Below are 18,518 nucleotides of genomic sequence, written 5' to 3' on the forward strand. Positions count from 1 at the left end.
ACCACAGCATATACTCCTGAGATGGCTCAAACATCTCTCTCTCTTCCTCTCCCTCTTGTTCTCTTTTCTTCCCTCCTTCCCTCCCTCTCTCTCTCCTCTTTTCATCTGTTTAGCTAGAAGTCTCAATTTTATTACCTTTTCAAAGAGCTAGCTTTTTGTTTCAATGCTTTAATGTTTTTCTATTTTCAACTTAACTAATTTCTGCTCTTATCTTTATTATTTTTCTCCTATTTTCTCTGGGTTTATTTTGCTCTTCCTTCTTAAAATGGAAGCTTATTATTGATTTGAGACTTTTCCTCTATATTAACATATAGCACTACAAATTTCCCTCTCAGAATTGCTACGTCTACTTCTTCAAATGTTAATATGTTGCATTTTTACTTTTATTCAGGTCACTGGAGTTTTTTGTTTTTGTATTGTTTTTCCTTTGAGGCCCTTTCCAGACCCTTAGACTGTTTAGAAGTATGTTTAGTTTACAATTGTTGGAGATATGCCTGTTAACAATGTTACTGATTTCTAGTTTGATGATACTGTAGTCAGAGAACACTCTCTACTATTTCAATTATTTTAAATTTAAGTTTTGTTTTATCGCCCAGAATGTAGTTTGTCTTGGCATACATTCCATCAGCACTTGAAATAGATGTCAATTCTGCTGTTGTCAGGTGAGGTACTCTATAAATGTTGATTACATCCTATTGGTTGATGTGAGATGAGTTCATCTATATTCTTACTGATTTTTGTATTCAGTTGATCTTATTCTAGGCAAAAGGGTGAAATCTCTGGTTATAATTATAGATTTGCATATTACTGGTTTCCATTTTCTAGAGGTGTTTTTTTTGTTTGTTTTGTTTTTTTTGGCTTTTTAGGGTCCCATTTGCAGCATCTGTGATCTACACCACAGCTCACAGCAACACCAGATCCTTAACCCACTGAGCAAGGTCAGGGATGGAACCTGTGACCTCATGAATACTAGTCCGGTTCATTACTGCTGAGCCACAACAGGAACTCCCATTTATTAGTTTTTGTTTCACACATTGTGATGCTATTATTTGTTAAATGAGAATTTATCACTGCTGTGTCTTTTGTTGGATGGACGCCTTTTATTATTATAGAATGTCCTGCTCTGTCAGTGGTAATTTTTCTTACTCCAAAGTATACTTTATGTGATATTAATGTAGAACTTCTTTCTTTTTGTTAATGTTTGCATTTATTTTCAGCCATAATGCATATTTTTAGTCCTTTTACTTTCATTTTTTTCACTCCACTCTGCAAATCTCTTTTCTTTCAATTCGTGTGTTTAAACCACTTACACGTCATGTAATTATCAGTGTATTAGGAATGAAAAAATCTGCCATTTTATTTTTGTGCTTTCCATTTGTTCCTTCTGTATTATGTTTCTCTATTTTATTTTTATGACTTTCTGTGGGTTACTGGGGCTATTTTCATAATTCCATTTTGATTTATCTAAACAGCTTTTGAGTGTATCTCTTTACATAATTTTTAAAATGGCTGCTTTTGATATTAATTATATTGTATATACATTATTTATCACAGCCTACAGTGTACATGTTTTATTTGTCAAGTATAAAACTAAACATGAGACCCACATGGTCTCCACCAACATCTTGCAGAAAGTGTGTAAACGGGTCCATTATTACTCAGTGGGGGCTGAAGAGTCAGCCTTCTCTGACTCCAACTCTAAGGGGAGTTGGGACATCTTGTTACTGCAGACAGAGGTGAAAGTCTGGTCTCCCCACTTGAGCTCTTTTGCACAGAAGAGTGGCAGGACTACAATATTTTCTCTCCTGTAGTGTTTGGGTAAAAAGAGCAGTTATTAACCAAAAGTTATCTGTCTTCCTAGGTGACCCTTTTCCTGGTCCAACGGTTAGGGACAACAGGTTTTTCTTGATGTTTTATTTGTCTGAGCTAGTATTTCTGTATTAACTGGCTGCTCAAGCATCTAGTCTTAACACATGAAGAAGCAAAGAGAAAACCCAGGGAACTAACTTCACAGCTGTTCCTTGGGTCCCAAGGTCCCTAGCCAGTTTATCTTCTCTGACTTCCACATTCTTATGATGTTTGTTTTATATATAATGTCCAGGGTTCTTACCTGTACTTAGCTGAAGAACTAGAGACAATTTTGTCTACTTCATTTTTCCAGAGTAAAAACTATAGTCATTTTTGAAGTAATTCAATAATATAACTATTTAATAAATTTAATCAGCCATTCTTCATCTTTGTTTCAGAGAGATACTGTTTTTATTTCAAAGTGCTTTATCTTTTAAAAAATATGATAGACCTCATATTCTATTTCATTCAGCATTTTGGTCACTAAGCTTCTAAATGAACCCAGAACTTCTAGAAATCTTAAGTAGACCAGCTTATTGGGCCAGTTTACCCAGCTAACTAGCACACAGCCAACCTATTCTTATAGGTTGTGTGTCCCAGGGTGGGCATTTCAGTTGCTCCTAAAAAGCTATTTTTAAAGAGACTTCTTCTATTTGACTGTTCATCCCTAACCCAATTCAAGGACACCCAACTCCATGAGCACTGCTCTGGGTCAACCAAGCCTACCAAAGGTTGTTTCAGTTGAAACACCATTAGAATGTTTACATTCTATGTACAAAAAACCCCAAAACCAAACCAAACCAAAACCCCGAATCTAAGTTGTTAGCATCTATTTGCAAGTTTATATAAATAATATAAAGTCTTTGCTTAAGAGAATATTGCATTTTTATAAATTTTACTTCATTTCATTTATTTATTTTATTTAACATATTTAATTAATTCAGTTTGAATAACTTAAACCCTGGCATAATTATCAATAAGCACTTCTCAGGTTCAAGACAGCAGTGTAGTGAGATCCAGAACTCACTTCCCTCCACGGACACACCAAATCCCCAGCTACAAATGGAACAATTCTCTCTGAAAAAGCTGAAAACTTTCTTACTAGCACCTCTGAAACAAAGGTAAAAAAGCCACATCAATGGGGGTAGAAGAAGCAGAAATGCAGTCCCACCGAAACCCTACTTTGGGCATGGCTAATCCACAATCAGGAGGGAGCACAAGTAGAGAGCTCCTCCCTGAGAAGTGAGGGGACTGTGCCACACATCAAGCACCCTGACCCCTGAGACCTGCACCAAGGAGACAAGTCCCGAAAGTGAATGTTTTGAAAATCAAGAGGGCTTATGTCCAGGAGACCTAGGGCTATGTGGAACTAAGATTCTACTCTTAAAGGGCTCACATGCAGACTCACTCAACATGGATCCTAGCATAAAAGGCAATTTTAAAAGCACCTAAACTTTGTGAAAAAGATTCGTTTGCCAATCTTAAAATATATATCAGAGGAGTGAGGGCCTGTCAGGGCTCTCTCCAGGGATGAAGGTGCTGTTGGGGGAATTTATACACACGACACACACACACACACACACACACACACACACACGTACACAAAAGATAATGAGAAAGCAATCTAACCATACCACACAGGGAGTATTCAAACCAGAAGGGGAGACAACAAGAGATGAAGAAAGGAAAAGAAAGCAATGGCAAAGCAGTCAGAAAAGAATGAACAAAACAGCAATAAATACAACTAATGTAAATGTAACAAGCAACTAAATTCTCCAATCAAAAGACAACAGAGTAGCTGAATGGGTAAAAATAATAAGAAGCCTCTATATGCTGCCTCCAGGAGACTCACTTCAGATGTAAAGATAAAGACTGCAATAAAAACAAAGATTGGCATTACATAATAAGCAAGGTGTCAGTCCAAGAAGATATAATATTTGTAAATATTTATGCACCCAATTTAAGAAAACCTAAATAACACTGATGAAAGAAACTGAAGACATGAGTAAATGGAAATATATCTATGTTCATGGATTGGAAGAATTTAATATTGTTGAGGTGTCCATATTACACAATGGACATACTTACCCTAAATAATCTACAGACTAATCCATCATAATTTCAATGGTATTTTTCACAGAACTGAACAAACAATTCTAAAATTTGCCTGGAACCACAAGAGACCCTGAATAACCAAAGCAATCTTGAGAAAGATGAACAAAGCTGGAAGCATATGCTTTTTGATTTCAAACTATGATAAAGCTGTAGTAATCAAAACATTATGGTATTGGTATAAACACAGAAACATAGAACAATGGAACAGAAATAAAGCCATGTATATAGGATCAATTAATTTATGACAAAAGAGCCAAGAAAACACAATGTGGAAAGGATAGTGTCTTCAAATTGAAGCATTGGGGACACTGAGCAGTCACATGCAAAAGGATTAAACTATACTATTATCTTAAACCATATACAAAAATTAACTCAAAATCTATTAAAGAATTGATGTAAGACCTAAAACCATAAAACCCTAGAAGAAAACATAGGTGGTAAGCTCCTTGACATCAGTCTTAAAGATAATTTTTTGGATCTGATTCCAAAAGCAAATGCAACAAAAGCAAAAATAAACAAGTAGGACTAAATTAAACTAAAAAGTTTCTGCACAAGAAAGGAAATCATTAACAAAATCAAAATGCAACCTACTGAATGGGAGAAAATATGTGCAAGTCATTTAACGATAAGAGATTAATATCCAAAATATATAAAGAACTCATATGACTCAATAGAAAAAAAATCCAATTAAAAAAAAAAGGCAGAGGATCTGAATAAACATTTTCCAAAGAGATATAGATGACTAACGGGCACATGCAAAAATGTTCAACATCACTAATCATCAGGGAAATGCAAATCAAAACCACAATGAGATATGACCTCACACCTGTCAGAATGGCTATCATCAAAACAAGAAATAACAAGTGTTGGCAGGGATGTGGAGAAAAGAGAATACTTGTGCACTGCTAGTGGGAATATAAATTGGTACAGTTACTATGGGAAATAGCTTGGAGATTCTTCAAAGAAATTAAAAACAGAACTACCATAGGATCTGGCAGTTCCACTTTTAATTATTTATCCAAGGAATATGAAAACACTAATTTGAAAAGATACACATACTTCTATGTTCATTGTGGCATTATTTACAATAACCAAATTTTGGAAACAACATAACTATCCATGAATAGATGAATGAAAAAGATGTGTATATATATATATATATGCAATGGAATACTTCTTAACCATAAAAAGAATATGTGTATATATATATATATATATATATATATATATATATATATATATGCAATGGAATACTTCTTAACCATAAAAAAGAATATAATCCGGCCAACTGCAACATCAGTGGACCTTGAGGGTATTATGCAAGTGAAATAAGTCAGACAGGGAAAGACAAATATTGTATGATGTCATTTACATGTAGAGTCTAAAAAATAAAACAAATGATCAAAAAAAAATTTCATAGATACAGAGAAAAGACTGATGGTTACCAGAAGAGAGGTGTTTGGGGGTAGGCAAAATGGGTGAAAGGCATCAAGAGGTACAAATTTTCAGTTACAAATAAGTCATAGAGATGTTATATACAGTATAGTGACTACAGTCTATAGAAGTGTATTGCATATCTGAAAGTTGCTAAAAAAGGTCTTAAAAGCTCTTATCGCAAGAAAAAAACCTGTGACTTTGATGATAGATGGCAACTGGACTTATACTGACATTTCTCAGTATATACAAATAGCAAATCATTATGTTGCACATCTGAAATCAACATGTCAAGTATACCTCAATCAAAATGTGCTAATCACGTACTACTAATAACTAACAAAAAAAAGTTGTCAAATATTATACTTGCTTTATATTCAGACGAAGTGTTAGTCAAATAACATTTTCTTGCATATCAAGTCTCAGCATATCTGAGTGTATTTTACAGGAAGCCTCAGAATAAATCAAAATTTATGTCTGCTCCCTTGTAATATCCAGAAAGATTCAACACTAAATCTGTGCAAGGAGTTCCCTCGTGATCTAGTAACTAAAGATTTGGCCCTGTCACTGCTCTGTCTCATTTGTCACTGCTGTGGCTTGGGACTGATCCCTGGTCTGGGAACTTCTGCACGATGAAGGGCCAAAAAAAAATCTTCATGAAACATGTAATTTGCTTTACTGACTCAAAAATGAATGGTCTAGAGGACAAAATATAAACAATGCAGTACAAGCAAAAAACTAAGGTACAAAGACCTAAGTATTTCTATGAAGTATATTTCTAAACTTGTTTCAATTTTCTGTTATGACATATAAGAAGCTAATACATATATTTAACTTACCTCAGCTATTTCAAAACAGCGGTCTGCTTCTCTACTGGATTTTCTCTCTAAATTAAACAACGAAAAAATCATGTTAAAATGGCCGACTGATCACAATATGTTAAAAGTCTGATCAGGAGAAAATAGGAATTCAAAAATTTTTAAAAAAGAGTTCAATGGGAAAAATACTGGGAGATGCAAGATCTTCCTGGAGATAAGTTGTTCAAAACAAAAAGAATTCAGTACCAAAACTTGTACTAGAGGAACAGCATCAAATACTGGTGTGTAAAATATAATCTCACTCACTAAGAAATAAACTTATCTCTGAAAAAATGCAGCTATTTTGTTTTTTTTGTTGTTTTTTTGTTGTTGTTTTGTTTTGCTTTTTTTGCTATCCTAATGGGTTTGAGGTAGTACTTCTTCTTAGCATTAAATGTGTATTCCCCTAGTGATTATGACGTTGAGTATCCTTCCATGTTCTCCTTGGCCAATTTTATATCTTCTTTACAGAAGTGACTATTCCAGTCCTTTGCCCATTTTTGAGTCAGACTTTTTTTTTTTTCTGTATTGTTGAGTTTTAGGAGTTCTCTACTTATCTGGATCAGATATACGATTTGCTCATATTTTCTCTCATTTTGTGGCTTGACTTTTTACTCCACTTATAGTGTCTTTTGCTGCACAATGTTTTAATATTCATGAAGTCAATTTGTCTATTTTTCTTTTTTGCTTGTGCCTTTGTTATATACAAGAAACCACTACCAAATTCAATGTCATAATTGGCAGAACAATGTGAATCAACTATAATATAAAAAATAAAAACCTAAAAAAAGAAATTAATTGTAAAATTTTAAGAATAAAATAAATATGGCTTAAAAAATTCAATGTCATAAAACTTTTGCCCTATGTCTTCTTATAAAAGGTTTTTAGTTTTAGAGCTTATAATTAGATTTTTGACTATTTAAGTAGGGCCCAACTTCACTCTTTTGCACACTTATCCCAGCACCATTTGCTGAAAAGAGTGTCATCTCCCCATTGAATGGTCATGGCATCCTTATAAAAAAAATCATTTGACCATATACATGCAAGAGTTTATGTCTAGGCTCTCTGTTCTATTCCACTGGTCTATATATCTGCCTTTTTTATTACTGAAGTATAGTTGATTTACAATGTTGCACCATTTTCTGCTGTATAGCAAAGTGACCTAATCATCCACATATATACATTCTCGTTCTTTATCTTTCACCATGGTCTATCCCAAGAGACCAGATAGAGTTCCCTGTGCTATATAGTAGAATCTCATTGTTTTTGCATTCTAAAGGTAATAGTTTGCATCTACTAACCCAAAACTCCCTATATATTTACCTTCATACTGACATCATACTATATTTTGATGACTGTAGCTTTGTAGGAAGTTTTGAAATCAGTAAGTGTGAGTCCTCCAGCTTTGTCCTTCTTTTTCAAGATTGGTATTTGGTGTCGCTTGAGAGTTCATATGAATTTGAAGATGGATTTTCCTATTTCTTTCCAAAATATCATTACAATTTTGATTGAGATTGCTTTGAATCTGTAAATTGCCTTGGTAGTATTGACATCTTACCAATATTAAGTCTTCCAATCAATGAACATGGGATGAGCTTGCATTTGTTTATGCTTTTTCAAATTTCAGCAAAGTTTTGTAGTCTTATTTGTACAAGTCTTTCACATTCTTGGATAATTTTGTTCTTAAGTATTTTATTCTTTTTGATACTGTTGTAAAAAGAATTATTTTCTTGGAGTTCCTGCTGTGGAGCAGCGGGTTAAGGATCCAGTGTTGTCTCAGAAGTGGTGCAGTTTGAACCTTGGCCCAGAGCAGTGGGTTAAGGATCTGGCATTGTGTAGCTGTGGCATAGGTTTCAGCTACGGCTCAGATTTGATCCCTGGCCTTGGAACTTTCATTTGCCACAAATGTGGCCATTAAAATAAAATAAAAAAAAAGAAAGAAAGAAAAGAAAAATGCTATCTTAAGGTACAAACTCAGTAGAATACATGCACTATGGGAATGTATAAGAATGTCAGTAACAGTATATTAGGAGTAAATAGAAAACCATCATTTCCTTAAATATCCAGAAATAGTAAAATGGATAAATACAATGTGATGTAATCATGCCACATATTATATTTAGCAACAAAACTAAATAAATTTCAATTACATGCAAAAACATAGATAAATATCCCAAAAATTATTTAGCAAAAAATAGCAGAAATATTTAGTAACATTTCAACTATCTAAATTTAACTACACAAAACCAAAGTATGTTACTCAGGGATGAATACTTAAGGGCATGATGCTATTGGGATACAATTTTCCTTGGGTCTTTCAAGCTTCTGCACATTTTGCAAATTAGATACTCAGGGTCCTTTGTTCCAGATTATCTTTCAAGGATCTTTGCTGAGATAGAGATAGCCTCACATTGTGGAGCAAAGGGAAAGTCTGCATACAGTCTTGGAAGATTGGATTAGTGTCTCCCACTAGAGCAATTGGAAGGCAAAATTACTGGGCAATAAAAAAGACTCAAGTTTCCTAAACTCAGATTGCTCTCCTGTATTGCAAACCACCCTATGGGCAAGTCCTCTGCACTGATCTGTGGCAACCTGGGCTCAGGAAAATGGCACAAAATGCTGCTATTCTTGGTGCTGTTATTGCAGTCAGTAATAAACAGTCCTTTGTCTCTGATCCTGGTGTCTCATGTCTCCTACTAGTATCCTTGAAATTGTAACAGGCTACTTAACTTCCAAGTACAGTAAGATCTCAGACTTTTCACAGTTTTTAACATTGATCATCAGTATTATAATAATAATAGTGACGGTAATAATAATGGCTACATGTAGTGATTCTTTATTATTAAGAAATTTACAGTTCTGTAGAGGAATCAGACCGAAAATTGTGATAAATGCTATAAAAAAGACAAAAGGAGCAGAGAGGAAGAAAGAAACAGGGAGGGGTATTGTTTGGACCTGAGGAACTCAGAAAAGCTCTCCGAGAAACAATATTTATACTGAGATCTGCAAATTGAGAGGATACAAGTCATATGAGAACACAGGAAGGCTGTAAGACAGGAACAGCTTTACATGTTCAAAGAAATGAAGGTCAAGCTAGACGTGTAGGTAAATGGCAGAGAGGCATGAGAAGATGCCAGAAAAGCACGGAGTTGGGGACACTTTGTGGAGGACCTTGTATGCCTGGATTTTTTTCAAAGTGAAATAGTCTGCCAGAAAAAAAGCTTTTAAATGGTATTTACATTTAAGTTTTAGGAAAAGCAGTAGTTGTTGACTGGAGAATGGGTTAAAAGAAAGTAAGAATGGAGAAAGGAAACAAACTATGAGGTTGTTGCAATGAACGGCAAGAAATGATGGCAGTCTGGCCTGGAGTTGGAGCAGGCAAGTGAAAGCATTGTAGAAGGATTACAGATATTTGAGTAAAACTTTGAAACAGATTGCTATCATATTTCAAATGTGCAAGTTGAAGGACAAAGAGGACTGAAGACTCCTAGGCTTTAAGACTGCATTTAATGAAATGGGGAAGAATATTAATGGTGGGCAATTAATACAGCTGATGCTGCTGGCTCCCCACAAATATCCTTTCCCCTTGTTCTTTACTAACAAAGCACTAATTATATGGTGCAGCAGTGAGCACTAGGAAAAAAAGAACAAAAAACCACTTTGCCTAGTCTTCCTTGCAACTTTAGAATACGATATAAATTCAAAGCTACTAAATATCATAGAAATGATATTAATGCCTATCTCAAGATATGCACAAGCATTAAATGAAAAAAGCATATAAATTGCTTCAGATAGTCACTGGCACAGAAAGCTCTGTGAATATTAGTTATCCTTATTGATATTGTTATTTTTATTAGGGCATGTTTTATCATTTTATTAATTTTCAGAACTCTCTTAAATTCTTTGGGATACATTTTAGAGTGTCAGAATAAAGATGAAACAATTTCTTTTGTATTTAAATCGTTTTGTTGTAGGATCTATAAAAAAAGGTAATGTCTACTGTATGCAAAGTATGAAAACCAACAAACTGTAGCTACTTACAACTACATCACTTTTCTGAGTATAGGCTTTCTCATATAAAAGATTAAAACACAAGCAAAAATTACTTGAAAAATATAAGGCATCATACAGTACCACCTTCAAAGGGTTTTTACTCATAAGTGCTGTCTATATGTAAAGCTCAAAATTCCACAATGTCTTGACTACCTCTTGTTGGACCTTCCAATGAAAATGAAACCTTTAATAAAGATTAAATATAATAAATTATTATATATAAAATAAACTCTTTATTTTATATTTAATTTATTAATTTATTATATTTATTAATTTATTATATTTATTGATTTATTATTGTATTATAGTAAATATAATAAACTCTTATGAGTATATAAAGAATAGGATTCTAAGACACACATGCTTTGTTTCTCAGTGTATGGTACTTGAGCACCGATGTAGGGAGGATTTATTTTCTTGAAGACAAAGACAGTCACTACTATACATAGAACTAAATATAGTTCCAAGCACAGAGCAAACAAATGCACACCTTAAGCTAAGTTGTAGAGTATTTTGTAATTATATATTTTGGTAAAAGAAAGTCGAAAAACTGGAAGCATTAACCCCTCCTTCCTCTAATTATTTTTGCCACATTTAACATATAACAACTAGTTAAAAAATATTTTCAAACTCCTATCAGAACTTGATGCAATGAATTTATCTGAGAATCTGGGAAGGGAATGATATAGTTCTTTCAGATTATATATATATATTTTTTTTTTTGGTCTTTTTTTGCCATTTCTTAGGCCGCTCCCGCGGCATAACGATGTTCCCAGGCTAGGGGTCGAATCAGAGCTGTACCTGCCAGCCTACACCAGAGCCACAGCAACGCGGGATCCGAGCTGCGTCTGCAACCTACACCACAGCTCAGGGCAATGCCAGATCCTCAACCCACTGAGTAAGGCCAGGGATCGAACACACAACCTCATGGTTCCTAGTTGTATTCATTAACCACTGAGCCATGACGGGAACTCCCATTCCAGATTATCTTCTATCCATACTAATTCCCTCTTACACTTTCACCCTTCAACTCACTGCTTCCACGCCCTATTTCTTTTTAAGCTAATTCTTGCTTATTTTTCTTTCTAAGCTAATTCTTTGCTTATTTTTCCCCTTATATCAGTTTGGACATCCTCCTTTCAGACCTTGCCTGAAACCTCCTAATCTGCTTCTGGGTTAGCCTCCTACCTGCTCCCTTGCCACCCTGGATTTAGCCCTTTGTGAGTATCTAGCCCAAGTATATCTCTCTCCACAAGACTTCAAGCTCTCTGAAGGCCAGTTGGAGTGCACTTTCTAAAGTATCCTTTTCTGAAAAGCAGAAAGATTAAAGAATATAGAAGTATTTGCTCATAGAGCATTCTCCCTCTCAAACATGCTAACCCTCTCTCTCTCTCTCTCTCACACACACACACACACACACGCACAAATATTCACATGTCATAGACCCAGATACACTTTCACACTCACCCACAAAGTATAAAGTTGTTAAAAACTATGCACAATCTCCAAATCTCTGTCAAAGCAGAATCCTATTTGAAGAGGAGGGATGGGATGTGAAGCCAACAATCCTAGATCAGTTTTTTGTTATTCCTGCAACTCCTCTAAAGTGAGTAGAACTGACTATACTCTTCCTGTCAGCTAGAAACCAAATCTATTAAGAATTTCATACCAGTCACTATGGAGAATCATAAAATATGAGCTAAAATTCAAGCCAGCACAAACTCAGCTTTGAGTTTTCACTGAAAGCACCCTACTAAGAATACATACTCTAGCAATTCCAGAACCCAAAAATAGCTCTTGCATTTGCCAAATGATCTTCTCAGTTTACACTTCTTCCAGCAGCATAAAATAACATATATGCAATCAAATATTCATGTTACTAAAGGAAAAGGTGGATTGGTTAAACATGATGCTTGACGTAGTTGTAAAGATGCAAGCAACTTTACATTCAACTTTAAAACTTCCTTTTCCAATGTTAAGCCTTCAACTGTCTTTTCCAACACCAGATGTATCATAAATCAGTGAGAGAATGAATATTTCAAATCTGAACTTCCTTATAATGTCAACCAGTCAATAGTTCAATTTCAGGAGCACTGATATTTTACTAGCAGTCTTTCTTTACATAACTATTTAAATGTTCTATTGCACATTGCCCTTAAAATTTCATTTTAAAAATTATTAGATCATAGGAAAATAGCTAATTGGAGATCACTGACTGCTTGTGTGTTCAACTGTGAAGAAAATAAACTGAGGAAATACAACGAATTCTAGAAATATATATTACGTCTGAAACGCACAATGTTAACATTCTCATTTTATCACATGTACATCAATTGTTTAATTTTCTCATATTTACTCTTCAAAGGGGATTTAGGAAATACATATTACAGAAGATACAGTCTTACCTATATTGGGGAATTTACTTTAAGAAATCCATTTATATTTTAAAACCCTCTCAAATAATTATAAATGTAGCTTTTTAAAATACTCTCAAAAAGTAGCTCTCGGAGTTCCTGTCGTGGCGCGGTGGTTAACAAATCCGACTAGGAACCATGAGGTTGCGGGTTCAGTCCCTGCCCTTGCTCAGTGGGTTAAGGATCCGGTGTTGCCGTGAGCTGTGGTGTAGGTTGCAGACGCTGCTCGGATCCCGCGTTGCCGTGGCTCTGGCATAGGCCGGTGGCTACAGCTCCGATTCAACCCCTAGCCTGGGAACCTCCATATGCTGTGGGAGTGGCCCAAGAAATAGCAACAACAACAACAACAACAACAACAAAAAGACAAAAAAAAAAGTAGCTCTCAAAAAACTCAGTATTTTTCAGCCTTCTTCAATCAACACTTTTATTTTCATAATTGTGTCATTAAACTCCAGGAAGAAACATATATTTAGAAGGGAGTTTCCAAAAGTCCACAGGATTGTTGGTGTTAAAAAATACATCCTGGAGTTCCCATCGTGGCGCAGTGGTTAACGAATCCGACTAGGAACCATGAGGTTGAGGGTTCCATCCCTGGCCTTGCTCAGTGGGTTAAGGATCCGGCGTTGCAGTGAGCTGTGGAGTAGGTCGAAGACGCAGCTGGGATCCCAAGTTGCTGTGGCTGAGGTGTAGGCCAGTGGCTACAGCTCCAATTCGACCCCTAGCCTGGGAAACTCCATATGCCGCAGGAGCGGCCCAAGAAATGGCAAAAAGACAAAAAAAAAAAAAAAGCCATCCTTATTGCCATGTACTTTTCATATGATCCTAGAAATAACAAAAGTCTCAAAAAAAGGGCAGTAAAAACAACACAGCAAATTAACTGACATATTGAAAGACATTTAGAAAAATAAGAGTCATCTGAGAGACCTAGACTTCCCTCCTCCTTAGATTCTGCTCTCACCAGTGCCACTTTTCTCTGCCACTTGGATTCTGGATCAGTGAACAAAACAGGTTACAGGAATTTGAGCAGGATGCATTCATGAGACCCAGTCATCAAATATATGGTATTCTACATCAATATCCTTTTCTCCTACTCCACCCAAATCAGAGGCAAAGCTTTTACCACAACGAGAGGAAATATAAATCAAAGGCCTTTACCAAGAAAATACGAAACTGTTATTATTTGGTGAAATGTTCTAAAACCTCCCTCAGATGGACTAAAGATTCAGTAATCTTGACCTCAAGTAATGCTAATTTAAATATACAGTCTAGTAAGCAAAATTATCCTGAGAGACTAAACTGGATCTTCTAACATCTGAAAGAGAGCAGTGGTCAAATCTGTAATGCCATATTGACATATTATTTTCTTCATTATACACATAAAATTGCACACCCACATTTTTTCCTCCACTCTTCCTTCATTGAAGGACATATTTCTCATAGCTCTACTTCAGAAGGATTGATTATAAGTAAATATTGAATGCTTCAAATGAAAGCAAAATCTATTAAGAGCATCAGATTACTGACATTACAACAGGAAGTAACTCTCAGCAAAGGAGGAAGCCACTGAATAAGTACAGAAAGGGATTTCAAATTTTATACATCTAAAAGACATTCGACGACTTTTTTTTTTTTTGTCTTTTTGCCATTTCTTGGGCCGCTCCCGCGGCATATGGAGGTTCCCAGGCTAGGAGTCTAATCGGAGCTGTAGCTGCCAGCCTACTCCAGAGCCACAGCAACACAGGATCCGAGCCGCATCTGCGACCTACACCACAGCTCACGGCAATGCCGGATCCTTAACCCACTGAACAAGGGTAGGGACCGAACCCGCAACCTCATGGTTCCTAGTCGGATTCGTTAACCACTGTGCCACGATGGGAACTCCCCATTTGACTTCTTTTGCACCAATGAACATCAATTATTTTCCATAACAAATAAGTTTACTGCATCATTTAGCAGAGCCATTAATCAAAGTTTACAGTTTTCAGCAGTTGTATTTCCCCCTATCTTTAAATTATTTTTTGTTTAAAAAAAGGGAAGTTGCTTCAAGTGACACCATCAAGAACACAGAAAGAGAACCCACTGAATGGGAGAACATATTTGCAAGTCACATATACTGACTATATAAAGAACTTTTACAAATGCAGTAATTAAGAGGGCAAATAACTCAATTTTTTAAATGGGCAAAGGATTGAATAGCTATTTCTCCAATAAAGATGTACCAATGGCCAATAAACATTGAAAAAGATAGTTAACACATTAGTCACTAAGAAAATGCAAATCGAAACCACATTGAGATATCACTTCCAACCACTAGAGTGGCTATAAATAAAAAAGACAAATAATAAGTGTTAGTGAAGATGTGGAGAAATTTGAACCCTTATATATTACTGGTGAAAATATAAAAAATGGTGCAGACACTTGGAAAACAGCTTGGCAGCTTCTCAAAATGCTCAGTATAGAGCCACCTTATGATTCAGCAATTCCACTCCTAGGTTTATATCCAAGAAAAATAAAAACATATCATACAAAATCTTGCAATAAACATCCACAGCAGCATTATTCACTGTAGCCAAGAAAAACCCAAATGTCCACCAATTAATGAATGGATAAAGTGTGGTATATCTATACAATGGAATATTATTTGGCAGTAAAAAGGAACAATGCACTGATACAAGTTACAGCATGGATGAACCTCAAAAACATTATGCTAAGAGAAAGAAGCCAGTTACAAAGGACCACATATTGTGAGTCTGTTTACATGAAGTGTCTAGAATAGGTAAACTTACAGAGACAGTAAATAGATTAGTGGCTGCCTAGAGCAGAGGATAGGGAATGGGGGTTGTGGGGGTGGGGAGTGACTGGTAAGTTTCTATTTGGGGTGATGAAAATATTCTAAAATTAGATTATGGTGATTGCAAAACTAAATATACTAAAATTTTAATTGTACACTTTAAATGGGTGACTTTTACTGTATGTAAATTATCTCTCAATAAAGCTGTTAAGAAAGGGGAGACAGGATGCAATAATGCATTGTATTTCTTGGTGTTTTTGAAGACTAAGGAGTATGACTTCTTAGACCATTTATCACTAAAAAAAAAAAAAAGCTGTTTCCATGTTTAGATCTAATACTAAATAAGGCATGAAGACATAGAGTCATTGAGAGAAATGAGTATCATTGAGGGCCCTGGAGACAGACCCAGAAAAATACGTGCATTTTCAGGAAAATGTGTTTACTAAAACAGACCCTCAAAAAATAGGTCTATGCAAAGGCCTTAGCAAACAATGGGCAAACATTTCTCAAGGGAACTAAATATTCAGTGAAATCCTCTAAACCGACAGCCTTCCCAAGTGCATAAAAATCTTAAGCACATGGACCTTTAAGGTCTGCTCTGCTCCTCCCATAATTAACAAGGATCTCAAAGCTTGAAGAGTAGTCAGCAATTAGAAGCAACAGGACTTCCCACGCAGGGCACAGCGGTCAAGCTTGCTAAGCTTAGACTCTCTCCTTCCTCTGCCTGGGTTCAGAGGCCCTGGCACCTCGGTTCACTTGCTGAGCATGCTCGCGTCTCCTCCCTGCACTATTCAACCTCTCCGCGGCGTAGCGGGAGCAAGGAAAGCGGTCTCGCAACCTTGGGGGGGGGGAGGGGGAAGGGTCGCACCACACAGGTGCGGGCCTCGCTGGAGCTGAAGAAGAAACCCTAGAGTGCAGACACCTACCCACCTACCCAGGCAGGGATTGTTCTCCTGGCAGATCCTGTCTCGCGCAGAGCATGCCATTCCGCGAACGTCCCCGGGAGCCGGGCCGCTGGGCCGCCAACGTCCCCCGGGGTCCTTGCGCCTGGAGTGGCTTGGTCCACGCGCGGAGCCCGACTCCACCAGCCTCCACTCGCCCCACTCCGCCAGCTCTCACCTTCCTCTTGCACCATTTCCAGGACATCCGGGTCGCCCATCTTCGCCAGCTCGTTGATGACACTGTTCGAAGGGACGCAGAAGGCGGACAGCTGCGACAGTTGGCGAGTTCTGGGCTGGAGACTGAATCTGATCGTGGGCCGCCGGCCCGGAGTCGGGATGAAGAAATCTTCTTTGTTAACCTCGTTGTCCTCGGCTTCCCCCAGCCTCGGAAAATTCAGCCGGTTGGGCTTCTTCTCCAGCCGATACTTCTCCTCGATCTTACTCTTGAGCTTTAGCTTCACAGACTTCTCCCGGTAGCGCTCCTGGGACCTCTCCCAGTACCTTTCCCGGAACGTGCCGGGATGCTGGTCACCCCGCTTCCTTGAGTACTGTCTACTCTCGCCCTCCTGCAACTCCCCTTTGGAGTCTGCTTCCAGGCTCGCTCCCTGCTTCTCTCTCCTCCTCCCGAACTCCACCTCGGGGGCCGCCATCTCCCCGCCCCCCGGCCCGCCCGGCTCCCGGCCACCTGGCTCCTCTTGGCTTCCGCCTTCTGTCCTGCTTGGTCCCGCCTCCACCGCCTCCTGTTCCCCCCCAGGGCCCGGTGCCTCCAGGCTCTCTAGAGCCGGCAGCTCCCTGCTCCAAGGTCCTGGCTGGTCCCATCCCACAGGGCTGGCCCACGTCCAGGGCTCCTGGTTCTCCCGGGCAGCCGCCTCTCCCTCCTCTGAACCCTCCTCCGACGCCCGCCGACGGGCCACCTGCTCCCTCAGCCAGTTGGCCTGGTCCTCTTCCATCTGCCCAGCCCTCCGCCTAGAAGGAGAGAACCCCTTCCCAGTTGAGGAGTTATTTTTTGTCGGGTGAGAAAAAGCCGTCCGTCCTTAAGGGGACCCCATCCCTTAAGGCCCGCGCGTGGACAGACCTCCCAGGTTCTAGCAGCCCCCTCCCTCGGGAGTCCTGCGCATGAGTACTGACTTTGCCAGCTTCCTGGACGCAAACGTGATGTCTGTCCAACACAGTCGGTGGAAAGGCAAACATGTTTGGCCTGAGTTCGAGTTCAGCCTCTGCCCCTTAAAAGCTGGACTGCTTTGGTCAAATTTGTATGAGCTTTTTTTCTCAGGAGAACCATTAACAGTTCCCACCGAGGGGCCTTGTGAGGAGCAAGTTGAAGCGTCTGGGCAAAACGCGTTGAGATTTTAGCTGCTATCAAGACTAACCCGTTGTCCCTTGAGCCCTGCTCGGCCTCAGAGTGTTTCTCAGTGACTTGAGTACTTCGACATCAATCATAGTCAATGGTCCCACTTTTTTTTTTTTTTTTGGTCTTTTGTTGTTGTTGTTGCTATTTCTTGGGCCGCTCCCTCGGCATATGGAGGTTCCCAGGCTAGGGGTTGAATCGGAGCTGTAGCCACCGGCCTACGCCAGAGCCACAGCAACGCGGGATCCGAGCCGCGTCTGCAACCTACACCACAGCTCACGGCAACGCCAGATCGTTAACCCACTGAGCAAGGGCAGGGACCGAACCCGCAACCTCATGGTTCCTAGTCGGATTGGTTAACCACTGCGCCACGACGGGAACTCCTGGTCCCACTTTTCACAGGCTCCTCTGAATTAGTTCTGTGTTTGAGGTTTTATCAATAGCCAGCTCCCCAATAACTGGGAGATAAGAAGTACTGTCTTAATGGGGGGGGAAACAGACAAATGATGGTGCCCTAAAGGTGAAGTGGAGATCTGAGCTGAAGGCCTTGAGAGTCCAATGGAAAAAGTGACTGAGTTTGGGGCAGTCACTTGTTTAAGAACAAGGAAGATATTAGCAGATGTAAACTAGTATATGTAGGATGGATAAACAAGGTTGTACTGTGTAGCACAGGGAACTATATTCAATGTCCTGTGATAAACCAAGAAAAGAATACAT

At 38.2% G+C, this 18,518-nt stretch overlaps 1 protein-coding gene across 2 annotated transcripts in view; it reads right to left on the reverse strand.

Moving 5' to 3' along the window:
• The window catches only part of ANO5 (anoctamin 5), an 81,953-nt gene extending 64,611 nt beyond the window's left edge, over positions 1-17,342 (reverse strand). The window contains exons 1-2 of one of the 2 annotated variants that reach the window (XM_047776131.1): positions 16,632-17,342; positions 6,237-6,283 (exon numbers count right to left, since the gene is read on the reverse strand). In XM_047776131.1, coding sequence (XP_047632087.1) covers positions 6,237-6,283; positions 16,632-17,103 — 519 coding nt within the window. In that variant the 5' untranslated portion in view covers positions 17,104-17,342. The other variant, XM_047776132.1, reaches the window with a different exon arrangement.
• Positions 17,343-18,518: the final 1,176 nt, after the last annotated feature.

The sequence above is a fragment of the Phacochoerus africanus genome, chromosome 4 (genome assembly GCF_016906955.1).
Source record: "Phacochoerus africanus isolate WHEZ1 chromosome 4, ROS_Pafr_v1, whole genome shotgun sequence".
Taxonomy (NCBI): Eukaryota; Metazoa; Chordata; class Mammalia; order Artiodactyla; family Suidae; genus Phacochoerus; species Phacochoerus africanus.